Source organism: Rattus rattus, chromosome 18 (assembly GCF_011064425.1).
Source record: "Rattus rattus isolate New Zealand chromosome 18, Rrattus_CSIRO_v1, whole genome shotgun sequence".
Taxonomy (NCBI): domain Eukaryota; kingdom Metazoa; phylum Chordata; class Mammalia; order Rodentia; family Muridae; genus Rattus; species Rattus rattus.
The window spans coordinates 1,763,202-1,788,639 of record NC_046171.1 but is presented as its reverse complement, the minus strand read 5'-3'; the positions used below and the strand labels follow the sequence as shown (position 1 = coordinate 1,788,639).

General features: G+C 52.6%; 1 protein-coding gene across 1 annotated transcript; it reads right to left on the bottom strand.

Annotated features, from left to right (window-relative positions):
* Positions 1 to 335: 335 nt before the first annotated feature.
* Positions 336 to 24,035, bottom strand: LOC116887341 (pyridoxal kinase). Its single transcript, XM_032888934.1, has 11 exons — positions 23,840 to 24,035; positions 16,781 to 16,835; positions 14,808 to 14,912; positions 12,419 to 12,502; positions 10,748 to 10,794; positions 8,149 to 8,234; positions 6,484 to 6,529; positions 4,858 to 4,969; positions 3,925 to 4,061; positions 1,123 to 1,189; positions 336 to 911 (listed from the first exon to the last, which is right to left on the bottom strand). Exons 1-11 carry the CDS (start codon positions 23,924 to 23,926, stop codon positions 799 to 801), a joined length of 939 nt encoding a protein of 312 aa, XP_032744825.1. The 5' UTR covers positions 23,927 to 24,035; the 3' UTR covers positions 336 to 798.
* Positions 24,036 to 25,438: the final 1,403 nt, after the last annotated feature.

The following is a 25,438-nucleotide window of genomic DNA, read 5'->3' as shown; positions in this document are numbered from 1 at the left end:
TGCCCACAGGAGCCCAGTGTGGCAAACTCCCCTCAACCTCCAAGCTGCCCGGCGCTCAGCAGCTCAACCCTACGTTGGTCCCTTTCCTAGAGTTTGCTCCCGAGTTCCAGGAGGCCCTGCAGACACCTGGGCGGCTCGCAGATCCCCGGGAATGTTCTGCTACCTTAAAAGGTCCCTGTCACAGTCACCACATGCCTGTGAGCTTACGTAGCCACACATGGGGACGTGAAAAAGCTTCCCACACAGTCCCACAGCTGCAGAAGTGACATTCGGGGACACCCGAAGAGCAGCAGAGACACAGAGAAACTAATACAGGAACAAGGGAAAGACCAGAATGGCGATGAAGATATTTGGCCTAATTCTCCCGATGCCAACGGTGAAGACCTAACCCAATTTTAGAGTCAGTGCAACACAGGCAGAGTCTTTGCACAATCAGGGATTGTGTATCCACAAGGGCAATGGCAGTCAGTAGCCTACAGAAGGGTCCAGAGGCAGCACGCTCCCCCCCTGCACCTACCTTCCACATACCCATGAGTCAACATGAGGCAGTCGGAGGCCCAGAGCCTTTAGGGAAGGGGCCAGGGGTCTGAATCACACATTTCGATGACGCCTTTGTCATTTTTTAAAAAAATAGCGCGTTGGCACATTTTTCACGACAGAGACGGTCTGAGACCCGACTCTCAGGGAGGAACACAATGTCAAGTTTCATCATGGCTCTAAGGCAGACTTTACAGCTTTTCACGGGGATGGAGACGGACACCTCGGCTCGGTGTGTGTCAGGGCGAGTGTGCACGGCCCTCACAGCACCGTGGCCTGCACGACGATCTCGGGGTCCTCGATGTCCTTCCTGCTCTGCACCATTCTCAGCTCCAGCTGAGCCGGGCTGGGCTTCTGTCCTTCTCCTGCTTCGGCTGCAGAGCACAGGGAAGATCAGAGCAGGTGGGGTGGAACCTGAGATACCCTTCCTCCTCCCACAGTTCTGAGGTCCTGCTTCAGGAGGGGCTCCACACTGCCCCCTGCTGCCTCCCCTCTAACAGGCAGCAGGGGGCAGAGCTCCCCCATCCCTCTTGCCCACCTCCAGACAGAGGCCACCTCCAAGGAAGGCAGAGCACTGACGGGTACCTTTTGCACACTGGATGGTCCTCTGCAGGACGTGCTGCATGGCAGACACCGTTTTCTCACAGGCCACCTGTGGAGAGGACAGAGACACAGGTGACCCACCTGTTTAGCATCTCTGTAGAGAACACATCCTCAAGTACCAGCTCCCTCAGTCACCAGGGAGCTGGCTTCACTGTCCCTCACACCCACACTGGACACAGGTGGGACCCCACTGGGCTGACTGCAGGACAGCCCTCCACAGAGATGCTTCTGCATTAGTCTGTATCTGGAGGGTCCCCCATAGCACATGCTGGAGGCTAGGCCCTCTGCCTGGGGTGCTGTTGGAGGGGTGACAGCTTCCCAAGGAGGGGCCTGTTGCAAGGTCTTTCCTTCTTGGATCCCAACAAGATGCACAGCCACTGGTCTCAAAGCAACAAGGCCAGCTCACCATGGACAGATACCTCTAAAACCATGAGTCGAAACAAACCTTTCTTCTTTATAAAGGGTCTCGGGTATTTTGTTACAGCAGTGAAGAGCCAAGCGGATGCCACACGTTAATTGATCGCCTCCCTGTGGACTGAGAGGCATCCTCGGATGGGGCATCATTGACCTTGAGATTTGTCAATATTGGGCACACCTGGCCCACAGCAGGTGCTGAACTACAATTCCTGGGATTAATTAGTTTTAAAGACTCTAAAAAGGAAAGAGCTCTGGCTCACCCAATGTTCAAGGCCAGAGGCCTGGGGGACCCTGCCTGAACCCAGACAGGCCCCAATTCCTTGACATGGATTGGAAGAACCCAGGCTTGTCTTGGGAGCCCCACAGTGAGGCTCACAGGGTGAGTGGGAGCCACCAAACCTCTGTTGTTCTGTACAAAGGAACCCCCACTGCTGCCAGTTAGACAGGGTGAGCCTGGTTTAGCCTACATCTGAGGGAGGAAGGAGGTAGAAAGCCAGCACAGGGAAAAAGGAGGGACCATTCTAGACTTTGAGTTTTCAAGGGACTTGACTTGTCTGCCTCTCCATCATAAAGGCAAGAAGTCAGAGATGTGGTCAGAGCAGGGTAGGAAGGATGGTGGGACAGACCAGGGGACCCACTTCCAGGTCCCCACATCTAACTGCCTCCTCTAGGCGACAGGTGATCTTCTCCCCTTGTGTGTACAAGGCAAGGGCTCTGCTGAGCCATGAGCACAGCCCTTGAGACTCTGCCTTGAACAGCACTGGAGGATGTGGTGGCTGCGAGCTCTTGTGGAGCAAGGGGCAGGTCCTGCAGCTTGGTCAGTGGGTAGCTTTTCTGCTCACAAGCCATGAGATACCAGATGCAAGGGCACAGCCTTAAGAAAACTCCTCTGCCCCAGCTGAGTCACACACTGAACTGCACTCTGCACAAGGAAGCCCCACCATGATCCCCAGGAAACAGCTCCATCCCTACCCCAGCTCCAGATGTGGCTAAGCTGCACCCCTAGTACCAATGTGGTTCTATTTGCACACAAGGTATATCCACACAAGGGATGGACATACAGACAACCATAGAAAGACCCATCTCCATGATAGGACTGAGGGGGAAGGGACTAGGCCAGTGTGCAGCCTCACCTCACTGCCTTTCTCCACGAGGTCACTGTCTATTAGGTCTGCAATTGCAAAATAGCAGGAAACTATCCAGACTGGGCTAATGTGTGGTGACAGTGGAATTTTGGTTTCTCAACGCGCGTGCGTGTGCTCACACACACACACACACACACACACACACACACACACACACACACACACACACACACACACACACACACACACACAGAGACACACGAGAGGGGGGGGGGGAGATAGATAGATAGATAGATAGATAGATAGATAGATAGATAGATAGATAGATAGATATCATAAGTATGTTTTCATTTTAATTCCAGGTATGGGACATGGGCTGCTTCAGACTGCCTGCAGTGGGTGACTATGATTTGCCTCGTGCTCTAGTAGAGGCATGGCTTTGCCAGCTGCAGATAGTTTTCTGTGATTATGTGACATTCAGAATTCTGGTAAGTATACAGAGGGTATAAAAATGCTAGAGCCCCAAGAGGCAGGTTTGTGGTTAGTAGTTGATCTCAGGGTTCTTTGTGGTTTTATTGTTTGTTTGTTTGTTTGTTTTAGTGGTCATGATCAAAGAAGAAACAAGAAAGAAATTAGATTTATCCTCTCTCTCCATCCTCAACCCTTCATTCTCTCCTCTCCAGTGTTATGGGGGTAAAACCAGAGTCTTAAAGGGTGCAAAAAAAGGGGTTGGGGATTTAGCTCAGTGGTAGAGCGCTTGCCTAGCAAGCGCAAGGCCCTGGGTTCGGTCCCCAGCTCCGAAAAAAAGAACCAAAAAAAAAAAAAGGGGTGCAAAAAAAGAACCCACAAACTAGCAAAGACCAGCTACAGAAATGACTCCTGGGTCACCAAGGAGGCACCCAAAAGACTTCCTGAGCCCAGAATTGTTGGTTGACTCCTGTGTAAATTGTAATTTTTATCATTTAATTTTTTTTTACAGTCTGAGGGTCAAAACCCAGGTCTCGTGTATCCAGAGCTACCCCCCGACCGCCCTGGGTTGCAACTTTCAAATCCAAGCCCCAGAGGTGTTTCAGTGTCACCACTTCCCAAACACGGGAGGCACAGCAACAGACTTGACAAAATGGCTTCTGAGCCCAGGGTCACCTTTATCCTCCCATAGACCCTTGGTGCAGGCCCATGCCCAGTAACCTGCATCTCTCTCTCACAGTGAGAACCACAGTGCACTCTCTCCCCACCGGGAGTGCAGAGGGAATTGTGGGGAGGAGCAACAAGTACAACTGACCTTGAGGTTGTCGGGGTGTTTGTGTGTCCACGCCAGAAGCATGGCAGCGAAGAGGTCCCCGGTGCCCACGAAGACGGCGTCCAACTTGCGCATCTCCATCCGGATGCGCTGGGTCACCGTGGAGCCGTCAGGCTTCCCTGGGGGAGGACATAAGCAAGGTCACTGGGTCTGGGACTTCTCAGATGGACAAGGATCAGAACCTGTCAACCCAACGTGTCCCCGCTTCTCTGAAGGGACAGGAAGGTCAGCAATGCCTTTCCTTCAGATGTCACACAGAGTGGGTGTGGCATCCTTCGGTAGCTCTGGGACTCATGTGGACTGTCACAACCACCCCCCACTGCCTCCACTGTCCCAAGGGAGACTGAAACACTGGTCCCTTAGAAGATAAAGCCAGCATGGTGTTACACACTCAGTGTGCCAGGAACCACCTGGATGCACTGTTTGTGTGTGTCTACATGCATGTGTGCAGCACACAAGCATTCAGATACACATCCCTACACCCTTATGCATCCAGAATGCTCACTGGAGCCAATGGGTGTGAACTTGGGGTTCCTGTTAGCCTGTGGCCCAGCTCCGTGCACTGTAACACTGTTTGTCCGACTAATTAAGGTGCTGCATGTATGAACAGTCAGCACAGCACAGCAGACGTGGGAACTTGCCAATTCGGGCACTGCATGGATATCCAGTGAGTGGGGATGGGTGAGTTTGCTCATGTCCCCAATACCCCATCCAGCCCCAGCTGGCTCCACAGAGGCCCGTCCTGAACCTGCCTTCTGTCTGTCTGACTCTCCTGAGGGGCAAGAGGAACTAGCCCCTGGTTGACCGGGCATAATCTTCCTAGTGAGTCCCAAGAATCCTCTGAAGCCTGAATGCCGTGGGCTCCATAAACAAATGGGCCCAGGAGCCTGGGAGAGCAGGTGGGACGGGACTTACTCATCCTCTGGCTTCCCAGCGCCATCAGGTAGTCGCTGCCCTTTGGGGAGGGCAGGTCAGAGCTGGTGATGACCACAGTGTCAGGACCCATGCGGTGCAACACATCCATCACCTGTCAGCAGCAAGGGAGAGAGTGTCAGCATGGCCACACACCGTGGCTCTTCCTGTCAGTCAAGCTTCCCAAGGGGACAGGGGGACAGACCGTGGGAGGCCACTGTCCTCTCTGCAATCACAGATCCAGCAGCCAGGCATGACCAGGACCCTTGATGGGCTTCCAGAGAACTTCGAACATTGTAGACCCATGGCCAAGCCTGTGCTCAGCCACCTTCAATCAGACCATTGGGAGCGGACAGTGTAGAATATGAGGAAGCTCGGGTCCCCACCCCAACTCCTTAGGACCTGGGAAGGTAATGATATCCACCAATGAGGAGCAAGCTTCTCTCCAAGCTGGCTTGTTGGTATTGATTGATTGCTTGATTGATTGATTGATTGAGACAGGGTCATACTATATAGTACTGGCTAACCTAACCTGAAATGTTGACCAGGCTGGTCTTGAACTCAAAAAGAGTTCGCTGCATCTTTCTATTAAGTGCTGTGAGCTATGACACCTGGCTCAAACTAGTTTAAACCTGACAGATGCCCCAGTCTACATGGCCATCCTCAGAGGGCACCCTTGAGGCTGCTTACCAAGCGGATCAAGATGTGGACTTAGCCACGGTCCCTCACAGAGGAACGTGATATACGTGGACTTATTTATATAAGTACATTATAGCTGTCTTCAGACAAACCCGAAGAGGGCATCAGATCCCATTACAGATGGTTGGGAGTCACCATGTGGTTGCTGGGAATTGAACTCAGGACCTCTGGAAGAGCAGTCAGTGCTCTAACCACTGAGCCATCTCTCCAGCCCATAAATGAATCTTAAAACTAGAAGATGGCTCAGAGCCCTGGACACAGGTAGCTCCCAGGCCCAATGAGGAGCTGCCACCATATGCTTCTCAGTGGTTGCTTGTTTCTGGGTAGACGGTGTGAACTGAAGATAACCAGAACAGTGTTGGGACATGATGGTGACTCAGGTGCCTGTCCCAGTGCGGCCTGTGGATGAGATCATGTCCAGAGCTCACACAGTGCCCAAGCACACAGTAGGCACTCACAACACACACTGACTGCTCTGGGCTGATCTGTGAAAAGACACACTGTAAGCTGAGGCCCCAGCTGAGAATCTTAGAAGGATGGGCGCTGTCCTGTCATGGTGACTGCTGTGTCAGGAGGCAGCTGAGGCCATGAGCCAATGCAGCGCACTCACAACAGAAGAAGCTGGAGGTGGGAGGTGGGAGGAAGGACCTCTCAGGGCCGCGGAGGGAGTGCACCCTGCCCACTCCTGCATTTTGGACTTTCAGGCTCCAGAGCTGTGATAGAACACTTTGCTATGGCAGCTGCGGGTCACAGACAGGGACACATGGTGGACTGAGTACAGAGCTGACAGAGGCATCGGTCAATGACAAGGGCAGGGAGTTTGTCACACCCGATGTCAGAGCTCAGTGTCCCTCAGATAATCATCCCTTCCTGAAGATGAGTGGGTGTCTCCTTCCCCAGGCATTAGGATGTGTGTGAAGCTCTTCTTACCTCAAATGCTTCTTCCTGGCTGTGGATTTTTCTGCCACTCAGCAACCTGGAACACAGACAGGAGGAATGAGCCAGACCATACAATACGGCCATCCTGACCCCTGGCCTACATCCTCCACAGACAGCCATCATGGCATCTACTGGCCGTAAGAACTGGGTGAGGCAGTGACAATCTGGGATAGGTTGGGAAGGTCAAATGTGTTATAAGCAGTGGTTCTCAACCTTCCTAATTGTCACCAACTTTTAGTACGATTCCTCGTGTGATGACCCCTGTCTTAGTCAGGGTATCTATTCCTGCACAAACATCATGACCAAGAAGCAAGTTGGGGAGGAAAGGGTTTACTCAGCTGACACTTCCACATGGCTGTTCATCACCAAAGGAAGTCAGGACTGGAACTCAAGCAGGGCAGGAGCTGATGCAGAGGCCATGGAGGGATGTTGCTTACTGGCTTGCTTCCCCTGGCTTGCTCAGCTTGCTTTCTTATAGAACCCAGGACCACCAGCCCAGGGATGGCACCACCCACAATGGGCTGGGCCCTCCCCTCCCTTAATCCCTAATTGAGAAAATGCCTTACAGCTGGGTCTCATGGAGGCCTTTCCTCATGGGAGGCTCCTTTCTCTGTGATGATTCCAGCTTGTGTCGGGTTGACACACAGAACCAGCCAGTACAACCCTCAACCATAAAATTACTTCACGGGGTTGGGGATTTAGCTCAGTGGTAGAGCGCTTGCCTAGCAAGCACAAGGCCCTCAGCTCCGGGAAAGAAAAAAAAAATTACTTCACTGCCACTTCTGAACTGTAATTTCGATACTGTTATAAACTACGACATGAATATCTGATATGCGACCCCAAGGCCTCGTGACCCACAGGTTGAGAACCAATAGTTATAAGGGAACTCACATACGTGGTGGGATTCCAAATTGTATTCCCACAGATGACGACTGTGAGAAACAGCCACCAACAACACCCAGTGACCCCCCACACGGCATCGATTGGGCAACCAAAGCTCTGGGAACTGTGAGGGTCCCTTCAAGCAACGCTCACAACCTGCCTGTCACAAATGGCTGGCAGCACAGAGCCCTCGAAGAGGTCCCATCCCTCACTTGGGAAGAACTCAGGCCTGGGACCCTCAGCTTCTCAGTCTAACAGCACCCACCCATGGGTGAATACAGGGCTCGCAGGACCCTGCTCACAGGGCAGAGAGGCCTGTACCCTGCCAGTCTGGGTAACTGGCAGTTTTTCTGGAAGCTGGCTCTTTAGCGAGGCAGGGCCATGTGCTCTGTGCTCTGAGCGCTGAGAGAGATCTGTGCCCTGCAGCTCCACCTGAGCTTCCCAAACACATCAGCCCTCAGCTGGCCATGTCCAACCTCCTCTCTCTCTCCTTGGAGCATCTCTCCAGCAGGGAGGTACTGTGGGCCAACAGGATCATGGACCAAGAGTCAGAGGGAAAGAGTGACCGACATTCCCTAGAGGCAATGGGAACCACAGAAGGTCCAGGTTTACAGGCAAGGGTCACATGATCAGTACAGTGCAGGCCAGGCTTCCTAAGGCCACCTAGGGGCCTGAGGGGCAGATGGGGGGCTGCCAGGTAACATGTGAGGACAGGCACCGGGCTCTGCAGGGGTTCCGGGGGCATCTGGTCCTTCTGGCCACGTGGTTACTTACTCAGCCTCAAACTGGTTGGGAGTGATGATGTCAGCCATGGGTACCACTTTCTCCCTGTACACGGGAAGCAGGTCCTGGGGAACGTACTGGAGAACACGGGAGACAAAGGAGGAGGCTCACTCACACGGACAGAGCCCAGCGGAGGAACCATCCCAAAGCCCAAATCCTGAAGGAAGACCTGGCATTGCCACCGTGAGGAATACACAACTGAGGACCCGCAGACTCGAGTTGGGGGTGACAGGGACAGAGAAGGGTGTCACCAAGCAAGAGAAGGGCCTGGGGCAGGAGGGGAAGGCCTCAGCTCACCAGAACAAAGAAGGAAGGGAAGGAGATAGGGGGCTAAGACACAGGACCACATAGGATGACTTAGGCGACACCAGGCCCTCAGGCCATGCCAGATGGGACGGGGGCCCACCTGGCTCTGGTGGCCTGAGTCTTGGGGTGTCTCATCTCCATGTATGACATACCTATGAGCCAACCAAGTCCTGGTCCTCTCATTGTTGATTTAAGTTATCCATGAAGAATTCCACTGAACAGTATTTTTCGCCCCCCCACCCATATATGAGTTCTTACTCCGTAGCCCATGCTGGCCTAGAACTCACAGCAATCCTGTTCCCTTCCAAGTCCTGGGCTTACAGGCATGACGCACCAGGCAAGCTCAGAGCTGTCTTTAACTTTTGTTTTTCTTACCACCTCCATGCTGGGAATGACCCCTGTGCTTGTGCCTGCTGGGCAAGCATGGTCTATACCTCCAAGCTCCTTCATAAAAACTTGGATTCGGGGGTTGGGGATTTAGCTCAGTGGTAGAGCGCTTGCCTAGGAAGCGCAAGGCCCTGGGTTCGGTCCCCAGCTCCGAAAAAAAAAGAACCAAAAAAAAACAAAAAACAAAAACAAAAACAAAAAAAAAACTTGGAATCGGGCTGGCCTCAAACTTGCACTCTTCCTGCCTCAGCCCTACGAGTAACTAGAATTACAGATGTCCGCTGTCTGGTTCCTGACATCCACGTCCCACATGTCACAGAAAGCATCATACTCCCATGATGCTTTGCAGCACTGGCGTGTGGCCCAGGGTGGCGAGATGCTGTGTTGCTTCCATTTGCTGAGGGATTTCCCTGGAGGGCTAAGGTTCTACCCAGATGGACTCTCACTGTCTGGCACCAACTGGAGAAGAGCGAATGATAAATGGGGCCACCTGCACGGGGCAAGCCCTAGACTCAGGTCCGATCAGGGAATCACGAAAGGCTCTCAGAGGACCGCGTTTGGTGGCTGGCACTCACCTCGGCGACAAGGCATTTACTCGGCTAGTGTGTGAGAAGCAGAAGCCCTGTGGCTCAGATGCTAAGTTTTGTTTGGTTTTGTACTTGGGGTCTAATCCGGGGCTTCTCACAAACTAGCAGTATCGTGAATCTAGGTACTCTGGGAAAACGTTATTTAATCAAAACGGGGACACCTCACAGTGACACCAAGCTCTTTAGGGACCCTACAGCATGCAGTATCGGGTAGGGAAGACAAGTTGGCTTCTGGTGCAGGGAACCTTCCAGGAGATCGGCAGTGAGGAAAACAGAAAAAGGTGGCCGCTGAGCCAAGGGGACACAGAGTCGTGCCACTGACAGAGCAGAGCGGAAAGGATACCTGTCCAGGGGCTGGGCAGGGGTATCCTGCATGTTGCCTGTCGTGCTAGGGAAATCAATCAAGTGTTCAGACAGTCATAGGCCAACAAAGGAGGCAATGCCAGGGTAGTCTGCGGGTGAAGACACTGGGTTTGAAGCTCGAGGCTCGAGGCCTCTGCTTCCATCTACAGAGCCGTTTCTATGGAGTCACAGAACTCGGTTTGTTCACTGATTCTGACGCTCCTGATTCCTGGTTTGGAGCAGCTTGTGAGCTCAGAGTGACCGTTTTTAAATGGTTAAGGGGAAAGGGACAGAAGAAAAAAAAAAACGTTGCAGGAGGGGCTGGAGAGATGGCTCAGCGGTTAAGAGCACTGACTGCTCTTCCAGAGGTCCTGAGTTCAAATCCCACCAACCACATGGTGGCTTACAACCATCTGGAATGGGATCCAATGCCCGCTTTGGTTGTGTCTGACGGCTACAAGGTACTCATATAAATAAAATAAGTAAATCTTTTTTTAAAAAAAAAACAAAACTTTGCATGAGAAGGTGACCTGGCTGTGACAGCTGTCACCCCATGATCTACCCTGTGGATAGGCCGATATGGCTGACTAGGTGTCATGTGCATATACATCCCTCAGAAATTTGCACAGAAGGATGTCTTTCCTGGACAGAGGAGTACGGTCCTGCGGTTAAGGGTAAATGGCTAGCCTTTTCCCCTGCTAGAGTCTGCAATTAAGTTTTCAGGGGAAAACATCTACAACAGGAGAAACTCGTAGGATATTCCCTTCGGTGTCCACACCTGGAGGTTTACTAAACAGCTTGTCCACAGGCCATCTATGGCTACCATGGGACATGAGGACAGGCTATGCAGGCACAGATCGTACACACCTGCCTGTAGGGTGACCACACTGGTTTACCTGGGAAGGGGACCCTCACTTGGCTCAAAGCAGATGACAGACCACATTGACATCGGTTTTGAGTCCACTCACCATGGAGCCTTCTCCGTTCCTCTTGTCGCCCATCACAGGGTCACACACTGCGGGGGACAGAACATCTGGTCAGCAGCTGCCAGGGCTCCCCATGGCAGACATACACAGCTTTCTTCATTTTGCTTTTTGAGACAGGGTCTCAGTGCGTAGCCCAGGATAGCCTTAGACCCACAGTCTTCCTGCCTCAACCTCCCACGTAACTGAGAATGCGGGCATGCGCACACCGTGCCCAGCTCCACAACCACCTTTTTCTCCTGACTGACAGGCAGGTTTCCATAGTGACTGGCCTACCTCACATTCGCATCAGCAGTGCAGGGCTTCGAGCTCCCCACATCCTCCCAACACTTGCTGCCTCTATTTTGTTGCTGCCTTTGTGTGTGTTTATTACACTATTCCAGATGGTGCAGCTTATTTGGTGTGTACGAGTGTGTGTCTGCATGTATGTCCATCTGTACGGGCGTGCATGTACACACAGCCCGTGTGCAGATGCCCAGCAGGTCAGAGAAGAGCATGAGATCACCTGCCACGGGATTTACGGGCAGCTGTGAGCCACCAGTGTGGGTACTTGGAACTGAACTCTGGATGTCTGCAAGAGAAGTGTGTACTCTGGTCGGATGACACATTCCTATGTTGCCCTGGCTGGCTTTGAACTCACTATGTTGCTGGGATGACCCTGAACTTCTGACCCTCTGAGAACTGAGATTACAGGCATGGTCCTCCACATGCAGTGTCTGTGGTCCTGGGGACCGAGCCTGGGGCTTCATGTATGCTGGGCAAACACTTTACCAACTGAGCCCCATCCCTAGTCACTTAAAAAATACTAGTGCACAGGTTACACAAGAACAATGTGTAACCTAGAAACTTGCACTGTCTGCCAAGACAATTAGGTCCTTGGGGGTAATTTCACAGTTAATTCTCCATTGTTCACTCCTTTGTCTCAAGAACACATTACCTCAGGTCACCTGGACTGGCATCGTGCCCTCCCGCTGACCTGGCTGAGTCTCACAGCATTGTCCCAGGTTCAAGCACATTGCCTTTGGGCCTTGGTCCAACTGCATGGACAGAGCAATGGGCTATTGGCCCTCAGGGGCAGGTCCACTGTGCACATCTGGGAGACTGGTACTCAGGGTCCAGCCTTGGACTATGAGTCTGGTAACACTGTCTCTGCTCCATGTGGCACATGGACCCACTGATGCCTGGTAACCAGAGTAGTGACCCCAGGCTATGCAGACAAACTAGACATGATGTACCCACTTAGTCAGCACCGCCCCCCACATAGTTTACCCTGGCTGGGGTGTCAACCCAACCTATATCCCCTTTAAGATCAGACCTTCCATATCTTGGGTACCCCAGGCCTTCATATATTCATATTCCTCCCTTTTCCCCCTGAGGCAAGGTTTCTCTGTGAAGCCTTGGTTGTCCTAGAAATCACTCTGTAGACCAGGCTAGCCTCTGTCTCCCAAGTGCTGGGATTAAAGGAGGACGGCACTACCACTTGCTTTAATTCTTCCTTCCTAAGGACCGTTGGGTGACCTAATTCCTCTGCCGGGCCTGTACTCGCTCCTCCTTAGAGGCTATGGCCAAAAGAGAGGAGGATGAACCATCCCTTCCCTGAGGGTAAGAGCAGTCTGGGGCACACTGTGGGGAAGGGCAACATGGCTCAGCTCTCACCGTGCATGAGCTTGGAGTTCTGTTGCTTCAGCTCCTTCACGATGTCCACCACCATGGTCAGGAAGGACTTGTCTCTTGTATAACCTTGGGAGGGAAAAAGCCAGGTTTATCCACTTAAAACAGGGCACACTGACCACCAGACCATCTGCCTTCACAAGCACCAACAAATCAAGCATGTGTCAGTGTGGACACAGGTTAGATGCCGTTGTCCGGGAAAACAGAAATCTCATAAAGGACAGCAAGACAAGAAGATTCCAGAAGTAGATGAGGAGTTTTGATGGGAGGAGAGATAATTGGTAAGTACCTGAATTTTCAAGACATATCATACCCCCACTCTAAAAAATATTTGTTTTGGGTATGCTGCTATAAAATTAAAATATGATTTCCTTTATCCCACACTGGATCCAGCACCGTAGTGCCCCATGACATCTGTTAGATGTTTTCGTCTCAGTCATTTAAGCCTCTCACCCACTCTGCTCCAACCCATATCACACTGCTGATGGCTTCTCTCTGAGCCTGGCAACGATCTCTCTACCCATCCAGTTCCCAAGGCAGGTTGCCACCATGCCAGACATACACATCCCAATTCTGGGGCGGGCCAGTGTCTCCAGCCACCACACACTCTCTTGAACTCAATTAAATCGCCACATATAAAAACACACAACACAATGACCTCTGATCCAATTAATAAGATATAATTGCCCACCTAGACATACAAAGCCCTGTACACACCCATCCCTTAAGAATATTCATCACAACCTGTAGATGTGCAGAGAGGAATCAACATCAGCCTCCATGTTCTCTCTGCGGCTTCTCCCTCTTGCCCCAGTCTCCTCCTCCTCCTCTTTAAAACTTTCCTCCTTCCCATCCTTCCTTCTCGTCCAATGACAGTCCTCATTCTATCTTGTACCTGCCTTTACCTGCATAACAACACTATCCTACATGGGCGCATGTGCCTGAGTGTACGTCTGTGCACCACGTGTGGGCAGGAGCCCTCAGAAGTCAGGAGATGATGTCAGAGCTCCTGGAGCTGGAGTTCAACATGATTTTGAGGTATCCTGTGTGTGCTGTGAACTTACCCTGGGTCCTCTGCCAGAGTGATAAGTACTCTTCACCACTGAGCCATCTCATCAGCTCCTGTGTCTCTAAAACTTTGTTTATGTAGGGGATGGAGAGATGGCTCAGTGGTTAGGAGCCCTGACTGCTCTTCCAGAGGTCCTGAGTTCAGTTCCCAACACCTACATGGCAGCTCATGACTGTTTATAACTATATATAACTATATTCTCAGGGGATGCAATGCCTTCCTTAGGGGTGCATATGTATATGCACACAAAACATATATATATATATATACACACATATATATATATACACACACATATATATATATATATGAATAAACTTTTATTTGATTATTTATTTTTAGATGCAGGTTCTTACCATGAAGCCCTGGCTCACCAAGAACTCACGATGTAGACTAGGCTAGCCCTCACAGAGCCTCACTTGTCTAAGGGTTGGTACTTTATGTGTGTACCACCACACCCAACCAAAACATAGTCCTCTTAACCTGACACAGGAAACTAAAATGCAACCAGTGGAATAACGATGCTTGCTGAGAAGTTTGAAAATCTAAATGCAATCCCTGGGACACACACAGTTGAAAGAACCAACACCCGCATGTTGTACTCTGACCTCCATACCCATGCTGTGGTACTGTGTGTGTGCAGTTGTGTGGACACCACTGTGGTGGTTTGAATACGCTTGGCCCGGGGATTGGCACTGTGAGGGGGTGTGGCCTACTTGGAGTAGGTGTGGCCTCGTGGGAGGAAGTGTGTCACTGTGGGTGTGGACCTTCCTCCTAGCCACAAGGAAACCAGTATTCTGCTAGCAGACTTCAGATGAAGACGTAGAACTCTCAGCTCCTCCTGCACCCTGCCTGCCTGTATGCTGCCAGGCTCCTGCCTTGATGATAATGGACTGAACCTCTGGACCTATAAGGCAGCCCCAATTAAATGTTGACTTTGGTGTCTGTTTACAGAACTAAAACCCTAAGTAAGACACAACTGCACACATACGTGCTCCTCCACACCCCACCCACCCCCACCCCCGGAATAAATACACAGACTCAATACATAGAAAATATAACCAGAAACCTGACAGGTGAACACGCTCTAGGAAGAAGCACTTCACTGTCAATCAATCAACCTGGCAGCACTCCAATACCCTCCCTCCTCTCTCCCAGAATGCCACTCAGATGTGTTGGTGCCTAAGGCACACCACTACCTTCCAGAAGGAAGGCTGGAACCAGGTAAGAGCCCAGGGAGGTGAAGCGGGTCTATCCCTGTCACCACAGGATGGGGACCCTTCCCCGGGGTCCGGGGACACTCACCAGTGAGCACGTAGTCATACTTGTTGACATTGTTCGCCTTGAGACCTTCGTACAGCACATGCAGCTCCTGGGACGTCAGCACCTGGCCCTTCCAGTGGGCATAGCCTGCAGGAAGAAAACGTGCTAAGTGTGGATGGGGGAGCCCAGGCTTCCCTGGTGGCCATCTCAGCTGACAACAGCCACCTCCCCTCCTTGAGGAAAGCCAGTGAGCTGGTCTTCTGAGGGCTGGCCTTAGCCCTAGATGGATGCTCTGGGCTCAGTACCTCAGAGGGATCCCAATACCCAAAGCCACCCTGTTCCTACTCAGGGGGGCTGAACACTGGTCTCCATCTTCCCAAGCCTGGTTTCTATCAACTCAGTCCAGGGCAGGAGAGACTCGGTGTCCCAGAAGATGGGACGTGGATAGGAACACGTAGGCCACACAGCTGTTTATTACTCTATTCAACGGGGCATCTCAGGACAGCCCGCCCAATCCCTACCCCTGAGCTCAGTCTCCTCTGTGTGTTTCTCACCACCTAAGCCAACTTGCTGGGTCACTGTCACCTGACACCCCTAGCAGGTAAGGGCCCACCCTGTCCCCTCCCACTCTTTCTGTCTGGCTCTCCCATAAACAAATTAAATCCCTGTCAAAACAACTCATGGGTCAAATCCTAGCAAGAGACAAGCATGAACAGGTTTGGCCCAGACATACGACCTGCCCTTCTGCCTGCAGTGGCCAGGACCCCAGGCCTCTGGGACCCTTCTTGAGATGCAGGACCCTGGGTACCCACTATACAGAAATACAGATGCCAGGTGAGGCCAACCACTGAACTCTGAATTTCACCAATGTAGCCATGTGTCCCTTCAGCATCTCCAGCCTTCCAGGTACACACACAGCCCCTAAGGGACCCAGGTGTTTTCAGTGCCTATGGAGCACCAGATGGAGCACAGCTCACCGTGATCCCCCTCTGCATGGCAGTGATCCCACCCAGAAGGATGGAGATCCCACACAGCACGCTCCTCAGAACTGAACTCAGCCCTACTGTTCAACCTCCGAGCCATCTCATTTAAATACACATAACAGTGCTCAAAGCAGCAGTGAGAGTCAAGGGGGGGCCATGCAGTTCACTGGTGGCCCTGGGCCATCTGGGACTTCAAAGGCATGGGCACTGGTACTGAGCGGCCTCCAACATGGAGGCCCACTGTCCGCTCCTACCTTCCCTTCCCGTTTAAAACCCATTGTACTCAGAAATGTGTAAAAAATCCTCTGAACCTTTACCTCCTGCTGGTGACCAGCTGGGCTGCTCTGGAACACTCTGAGCTCCTAATGTCCCCTTTGTGTTCAGAACACTGTCAGGACAGGCACTCTGAAACACCCAAGTGGCTTTGTTCTCTTGCCAGCACAGAGAACAAGGAGAGCTACAGTCACCATGGACTCCAGAGGCCACAGGTCAGGGCTGTGGGGAGCACACTCTTGCCTCAAACAATTCAAGGGGCTTCCAAGGACAGTTCCCTTTAGCAATAAGCAGTGCTGTCTTTGGGTGACCAGAACAAGACACACACACACACACACACACACACACACACACACACACACACACGCTCCTCCCCTGGTGCTGGTACTGAGCTACATGGAGCTCTCCCATGCACAAGGTAGTGCCATAGTGGACACAAGCAGGCGGGCCACCAGCAGACCACAGGAGGGACACAGGGACCCTCGCTGGGACTTACCTGTTCAGCTCCCCTACCACAGCAGGTGGCATGAATGCCAGCTTAGCAGAGGGGGAAACTGAGGAAGAGAGAGGTTTTTTTTCTCCCACCTGGCAGCTCCAGAACAGTGGGTGTGCAAATCAGCAGTGTGAGGGTCCACCCTGTACAGAGTGACCCTTCTGGAATCCATCCCCCTCCCCACCTCAAGGAGTGGCAGCTACTCCCCCAGGGCCAGGTTACAGGCCACCCTCAGGTCCACCAGGACAACCATCTTGAAATCCTACCTGCGTGGTTTGAAAACTGCACAGAGTTCACGGCATCAACCTCAAATCCCAAAACCTGCAGGACAAGCAGAAGAGTGTGACAGTGCCTGTCTGTGACCCCTAGAAACCAGAGCTGGGGTCCCCTCCACAGCTAGAGTCCCAACTTGAGGAGGGTAACAGAGGAGAGAGACCGGCCAGGTGGCAGGAGGGCCACAGGGTGGGAACAGAAGGCTCTGCCCAAGCCAGCCAGATGTTTGCACTTCAGGGCCACACATGCTTGACCATGGGTCATTTATTCAGTTACTCAGGGAAATTGCCCAAAAGGCCAGGGTGGAGACACCCCTCCCCGTTGCTTGCATGCACTGAAGGATTCATGGAGCACCCCTGAGGACTCACTGGTGGTCAAAGAAAGCCCCTGCAAACACCTCTCTGTCCAGATTAGGGAACAGGGCCGTGTTAGTTTCCAAACCACCACCCCTGAGGGTGTAGGACCCAGACCCAGCTGGGCAGGTCAACTTAACCAGCCTCTACCACACCAGCCAGCAAACTCTTTCTCCTTCCCTGTCAACCAGAGAAAGAAGGTCTCAGGTCAGGGCTGAGCTCCCCAAGAGCAAACACATTTGATCAGCTTGCTGCTCTGAACGGCCTCTCTTAGCTCTTTTGGAGTCCTCCAGATGGGACCAATGAGCCTCCTGAGGCACTGGGCAGAGACCGAGGCTCCGTGTGGTGAGGTGTTCATCCCGAGCGCACAGAGCAGCTTGCTAAACCAACCAATTAAAGTTGCGGACCTCAGAGTCTACCTATAGCTATCACTGAGTGTAAAAGCCTTTTATTTTAAAGGAAGAGGCCACGCTGTGGGGGCCCTGCAGTTAGTATAGCATTCAGATGCTTTCCCACAGTTCCAGTGCTGGAGTCCTGGGTTTCAGTGGCCTGTCTATTCTAATTGGTGACCTTTCGTCTAGTTAGAGACTGTGTCTGGGGTTTGCCTCTCAGTTCAGTGTGGCAGCTGAAGGCAGGGCTTCCTGACCTGCCTATGAATGAGACTCGGGTTGGGCAAACTGGACAGCACCATCTGTAGAAAAGCCTCGGGCTGTCTCCTGGGGTAAAGCACCCCACCACTGCCTTATCCTTCCACCCTACCACTGCTGGGATTCCCCCCCCCCCCAGAGGAGTGCAAGAGGCATCCAGAAAAGTTAAAGTCGAAAAACAGTACGGGAAGCTTGCCTTTCCTGCTTCCTGCTGTCCAAGGCAGCCAGACGAGGCTCCTCCCCCATCCCTCATAAACGCTCAGATCCCGCCCCCGCCCCGCCCACCGCGCCCCCTCCCCGTTCCCAGCAGTGACGTATGTTGTGCTGGGGTGGCTCTCGTGGCCAGGTTGCGCACATCGCAGGAGCCCCTTGCTCGCCTCCACTACTGCATCACTAAGCCTCCAGCAAAGAGGCTCAGGCAGCCTGAAGCCTCACAGCCAGACATGGCTCATTTACAACAATGGCTCAGCTAATCTCTTCCAAGGGAGGCAGAGCTGCTCAACACAGCAGGAGCCCGGTGAGCTCTGGAATATTCCAGTGTGGTTCTTCCACAAGCATCTAGAGACAGGGAGGAGGGGGGCAGACCGAGCCTCACAGGTGTTTCCAGCCCCAGACACCCAGTCCCAGGCTGATGTGAGGCTTAAACCTCTTTCACAGACGGGAATCGGCAAGCAGGCTGGGCAAGCATCTTGTGACTGTTATCACCCTGAGCATTCTAACAGTCAAAGTTCACACATTCCTTTTGGTCTCCCACCACTGGTCTCTGATCAGCCTTCCCATTCAGCCAAACCACACCCGGGACAGGATAGCTTGCATCACACACAGCATCTCCTGTCCTACACCACTCACACTCCAGGTCCTGCATCCACCCCCAGCCTGGCTCCCCAGCACTCACTGCAAGGATTACAGTGCTAGTCAGGTATAGCCAGGCACCCTGTGCTCAGGTCTGCCTGTGTTGAGCTGCACAGTGAAGCCCTAAGGGCAGGGGGCTGTGCTGAGCTCACTGTGGTATCCTTAGGCCGACCTTGTCAGCATGTGATGCTGTTACTGCTGGAAGGGAACAGGGTGGCTTCTCTGGGAGTTGTCACATCAGTAGCCACCAAAGTTTCACTGTTGGCCCTTTGTCAACACCTCCATTTCCTTTCTCTTGTGGAAACCCCACTTAGTCCTCCTCCAGACCTCTGAGTGGGACTGTCAGGGGCCACCAACGCCCCCAGAGGAGTGCAAGAAACACCCAGAAAAGTGAAAGTCAAAACACAACAAGGGAAGCTTGTCTTTCCTGCTTCCTGCTGCCCAGGGCAGCCAGACCAGGCTCCTCCCCCTATCCTTCATGCAACCCTCAGACCCCGCCCCCGGCCTGTACGCCCCTCCTCTCTAGGAGTGATGTGTGCTGTGATGGGGTGGCAGGAACAAAAGTTGTATCAGTGTATATCCAGAGGTGTTATAGCAGCAGGTCCCATGTTATTGAAGCTCAGGGCCCTGTGAACATGTCTTTCCTTTTCAGACACAGCCGCTTTATCCAAATCCAGGGTCTTACACACACGCATGCATGCCCCACAACACACGTCCCCATACATGCCCACAACCATACAGTAACACACACACAGGCATGGACCCAGCCGACCGCAGGAGGGGATGAGATCAAGTTCATGCCAGAAACCCCTGTGCAGACTCACGGAAGCAAGAACTAAGGCCATTCTCATAGAAATTTCTCACAAACGTTTCTAAAGCATTTCTAGGTTCCACCTGCTTTCTGCAGACCCCAAACAGAGCTGTCTCCTTACAGTGCCTTTCAGAGGGTCTTATGGTCTTGCCTTCCTGCCTCAGAGCCTATGTCTCTGATTGGAGTTGAAGTCCCAGATCATTCTTCCGAAGCCGAGTATTTGGTAAGTTAATTTATCATAAGTACAGCATTCTGTCTGCTTGTACACCGGCATTGCCAGAAGAGGTCACCAGATATCGTTACCGATGGTTGTGAGCCACCATGTGGTTGCTGGGACTTGAACTCAGGACCTCTGGAAGAGCAGCCGGTGCTCTAACCACTGAGCCATCTCTCCAGCCCCCACGGTAAGTTAACACTTAATGTCCATGCTGCACTGATGGCCCTATGCAAGGTTAGCTAGTCCATAGGCTCACCAGTAGATCACACAGGACCGGCAACCACTCCGCCCAACACTGGAAGCCACAGCTTTAGGCAGAGCTTGGGGACCTTAGTCCCTGCTGCTTCCTTCCCTATACAACGGGGCATCTTGACATCACCAAGTTTGCAGCCTTTCACTAGTCCCTAAACTTGGCTGTTTTCAGATTGCTCTGAAGGTAGGGTCCAGCCTTCTCCGAAGGCAGATGGAATAGAGACAGGACCCCCGCCCCTATACAACAAGGGCTGGTGACTCATTGTGCCAAGAAAGCTCTGGAGGCACATACATGAGGCTCGGGAAGCCCACAGTACATACTGATGTGTGTGCTCACATGTACACACACACACACACACACACACACACACACACACACACACACCTTTAGATAGTCACACTTCCCTCTTGCTTCTTGCAGTGGGAAGTAGGTTGGAGGTACAATTTGGCTGTAGAGGAGGGGTTCTCAACCTGTGGGTCGCGACCCCCAGGGGTTTACCCATCAGATATCTTACAAGCCGGGTATTTACATTATAATTCGTGACCACAGCAACATTGCAGTTATGAAGTAGCAACAGAATAAGTTCATGGTTTGGAGGGCCCTGCAGCATGAAGAACTGTATTGAAGAGTCGTGGAGTTAGGAAGGTTTGAGAACTACGGCTGTACGGTACTTACTCTGTATGTGTGAGAAAGGCCCTAGGGGCCCCAGCACCATTTAAAAAGGGGATTGGGGCCAGGCGTGGTGGCACAGGCCTTTAATCCCAGCCTGTGGTAGGCAGAGGCAGGTGGATCTCTGTGAGTTTGAAGCCAGTCTGGTCTACAGGACGGGTTCCAAGGTAGTCAGGGCTACACAGAGAAACCCTGTTTCAGACAAACAAAAATTAATGTAATACAAGGAAGCCAAGCATGGTGGTATCTTAAATCCTTTATCCCTTTCAACCCTTTAATCCCCACGGAGCACTGGAGGCAGAGGCAAATGATCTTTGAATTTGATGCCAACCAGGCCTACATAATAATTAGGCCTTGTTTCAATAAATGGGGTATGGGATCTTGGGACATAGCTCTTCAGTGGAAGAGCTACACGGCCTGGGGGGGGGTGACACACAACTTTTTGATCCCAGCACTTGGGAAGCAGAGCCAGGCAGGCTTCCGTGAGATCCAGGCCAGATCCAGCCTGGTCTACAGAGCTAGTTCAGCCAGAGCTACACACAGAAACCCATCTCTGGGGAAAGAAAAACAAACAAACAAAACAACAACAAAAACAAACAGACGAAAATTAAGCACACACGCACGTGGTCCAAGTTCATTCCTCAGAACGACAGGAAACTAGGAAGCAAGATGAGGTGGTGGGAACAGGCAACACGATACACTTGATTTCACCCTCCTTCCCTCCCCTGCCTACCCTACAGGCTAGAACCCAAAGAGCAGGAAGTCCTCTCTTCCCAGGCACTCTCTTAAGGCACAGCTGAGGGAGAAAGAGTTAGGGCAGGAGACCAGGAGCCTGTCCCCACTGTCCCTTTACCCATTTCCTGCTCTGCAAACCATAAACTATTCCATCTGGTAGCTACCTCCTGTGGCTCTGGCCATGTGAAACCCTTGTCCACTATAGGCTGGCCTGGGGCCAGAAGCAGAAGTGAACACAGGGGCAAGGTTCTGCTGCCTCCTTAGAGGGGTTGTTTATCCCCTGCCTGTGGGAGACTGGAAGGGTTGAACCAGGGACACTTTTCAGGGAGCACTGGAGAGGCAGGGCTGAGAGTCTGTGACCCGTGGCAGAAGCTAGAGGGAGCTCCTCACTCACAAACACAAGTCAGGCCCTGGTGGGGCTGGAGAGATGGCTCAGTGGTTAGAGCACTGTCTGCTCTTCCAGAGGTCCTGAGTTCAATTCCCAGCAACCACATGGTGGCTCACAACCATCTGAAATGCTTCTCCCTACCCAGGGCTGCATAGAGGTGTGGTGAGCAGCAAAGAGTCCACATGGACCACGATGAAGTCCCCAGGTCCTTAAGCACCTCTCAGGACAGAAGCTAAGAGGAGCCCCCTCCCTTGAGCAGTTGGAACCTCATATCTTCAGCCTGAATAAGAAGAACACTGAATCCTTCGTACAGTCTAGAGGACAGAAGACCAGGGGACCCAGGGACAGTGAAGGAAGAGTGAAGGAAGAACACTAGCAAGTGGAAGAGGCAAGCAAGGGGCCTCAGAGGCCTGCACACCTCTGCCCGACGTGAGGGGACTTTGTGAAGCTCAGCCTGGCCCCGCCTTCCCTGGATGTCCTGCTTCAGGGACTCTGCCCCTTTGCTCCTTAGTACAGTCTTACTTCAGTGACCTTGCTACCCAACCCTGGCCCCCTAAGTTAGTGGTTAAGAACAGAACCACCAGGGGCTGGAGAGATGGCTCAGTGGTTAGAGCACTGACTGCTCTTCCGGAGGTCCTGAGTTCAAATCCCAGCAACCACATGGTGGCTCACAACCATCTGTAATGGGATCTGATGCCCTCTTCTGGTGTGTCTGAAGACAGCGACAGTGTACTTATATATAGTAAATAAATCTCTAAAAAAAAAAAAAAAATATCCAGGGTTGGGGGTTTAGCTCAGCGGTAGAGCGCTTGCCTAGCAAGCGCAAGGCCCTGGGTTCGGTCCTCAGCTCCGAAAAAAAGAAAAACAAACAAACAAAAAAAAAATATCCAGAAGCACCAGACCAGTGCATTCTGGGTAAAACAAGAATGGGTATACTAGACAGTGTGGGTGAAGCATTGCTTATCCACCGATAGGGACTCAAACACTCAGCGGCTGCCCTTGCCTATGGACTTTGATCTCCTATGCTGTACAGTAACAATCAATTCCTCTATTTTGCCCGGCAAGCATGCCTGATTCAGGACAGCCCTCGATTGTCTTTAGATGCCCTTCTGGTCACCTGTCTTCCTTCCAGGTCCTTCCTGCAGGTCCACGGTAACCAGCTACCCCATCCTAACATCTCCCAGGAGTCAGTATAGTGGCTGGACATGAGCAGAAGGGGAGTGGGGACTTGCCACCTTGTTCAGTGACTCGTCACAAAGGTACATTGCAGGAGGCTACTGCCTGGCTGGCCATGCCAGCCCAATCTTCCTGCTGAACCGGCCAGGCAAGGAAGTGCCACCAGTTAGCCTGACATTACCTCTGGCCCCCATTCTAATGTCCACTGCACCCTGGTTCCCACCAAGGGTGACCAGTCACAAGCAGGAAGCACCATCGACAGAAATGATCAGAGACAGCCTCATTCGTTACACACGTCACAGGAGAAGCTCTGGGAAGATGACAAGGCTACAGTTTTTCTAACAGGTTGCTTCCAAACTCAGCAAATTGTGCGATCTCTTCGGAATAGAAGCAAAGGTGCTGGAGGTGTAGGGCTGGGATTCCAGACCCATCCTAGAGATGACAAGCCACCCCAGGAGTGATCAGACCCGTAGTGTGCCTCAGCCTCCTGGGCACCAACCAGTCTGCGACCTTACTCAGCCTCCCCCTGTCCAGACTCACGGGGTGGGCAGAAACAGAATCTGAATTTCAGCAGGGAGCGAGCAATCACTTGCCAGTATGTCTACCAAGAGGCTGTCCGCGCCCCCGCAGGGAAGGATCCTCCCAGCTCAGCATTTCATCACTTGGGTTTGCCCCAGCCCACTGCTAGCCAGGCAGCCGGAAGCAGCAGCCGGGTTGGGGCCATCGGGCCACATGCACTACCCTGCTGTAGTAGTAGGCTCTTCAGAGTACTCCACACCCCCAGCCTGCGTGCGCCAGGCTCTGTCCGCAGCACGCCCAGCTCCCGATGGGAACCCCAGGCTGACCTCAGGGGGACCAAGGTCATCGGTCGGGGAGGCCACGCCACGAACCCGCCGCCCTGTACACTAGCAGCCCGCCTGGGTTATATAAGTGGCGGAGCGGAGCATGTACCTGCAGAGGGAACATGGCCACCCGGTTGCCCACGTAGCCACGGACTACATGGCTCTGAATAGAGAGCACCCGGCACTCGCCCTCCATGCCGGGCTGGCCGTGGGTGCTGGGGACACAGTTGGTGTTACGGGCTCCGGCTGTCCAGGGCACTGGCTCAGGATCCGCTCGCCGGTTCTTCCGCGCAGGCGTAGTGCCTGGACCTCAGCGAACTAAGAGATCTCAAGTCCGGCTCCGTTAGGGGCGAGCTGGAGGCGGGGCCCCACTCGGGCCACGCCCCTCTGGGAAAAGCGCTTTTCCGTACTGACCCCTACCGGCTCCTCTGTGCTGGTGCAGCACAGGGCGCCCATTCCCTCTGCACACCCGGGGTTAGTACCAAGCCATCTCATCTGGGATACATTCCTCCTTGTGGTTAATTCACTCCATGCTGTTCCAAACCATTAGCCTAGGGCGCTGATCATGGGTGGCACTCCTAAAAGCTGCTGTCTAAACGCCCCACCTAAATCCTGGGCTATAAGACCCTCAGAGATCCGGTGGAGTCCTCCAGCCTCATGGTCTGCGTGGAATCCCAGATCCGGTGAGCCACGTGCCCGGCTGTCTGAACTCTGAGCCCTGGAGTCGATCTCAATATCCTAGCGATCTCTGGGTCTATGCTCGCCTTCTCAGAGCTACTCATGGGTCCAACAGACTTAATGCTGCTGCTCTGTCTTCCCTCTTTTACGCCCCCCCCACCCACATCTCGCAATCCTCTCTGTCCTGGGGAAAGTCCACCCCCCTTGTCCCAACTCCAGACCTACACTTTGAGTGCCCGTGGTCACAGACAGACCAGCCAGGTTCACAAACTTGTGGCACAGGCCAGCATGTAAAGTTTGCTTTCCCTTGATGAAAGTACGGGGGGGGGGGGCAGAACTGCTCTGAAGAGGAAGGACCCCGTTGCTTAGGGGACAGACCAGAAAGAGGAAGTGGTATTGAGGCTCAGTTGGCCGGATGCATACCAAGCCCCTACCTACCTTTAATCCCAGCTCTAGAAAAAGTGAAATGAGGAAACACGTCATAAGGAATGCTTTACTGGAATGAATTCAATGGAAGTACACTGCAGGGATAATTAACTGCTTGCTGATAGTAACATTGACTGGATCCTTGGTTTGTGTTAATCGTTTCTTGTACCTGAATCTTGCTTGCCTGGAGCAATGGTGCACATCTATAATCCCGGGATTTGGGAGGCAGAGGCAGGAGGATTAGAACGTTAAGGTCATACTCAGCTACACAGCAAGCCAGAGGACAACCTAGGCTGCAGGAAACATGAGATGGAGAATGGGGAGGGCACCAGCTTTTGTGGTACCCCAGTAAAGTCATTTCATGAACATGAGTCAGGAGCTACCAAAGATCAGTATCATTTTAAAAATAAGGAGAAGAGGGCTGGAGAGATGGCTCAGCGGTTAAGAGCACCCGATTACTCTTCCAGAGGTCCTGAGTTCAATTCCCAGCAACCACATGGTGGCTCACAACCATCTGTAAAGAGATCTGATGCCCTCTTCTGGTGTATCTGAAGACAGCTACAGTGTACTTGTATATAATAAATGAATAAATCTTTTAAAAAAA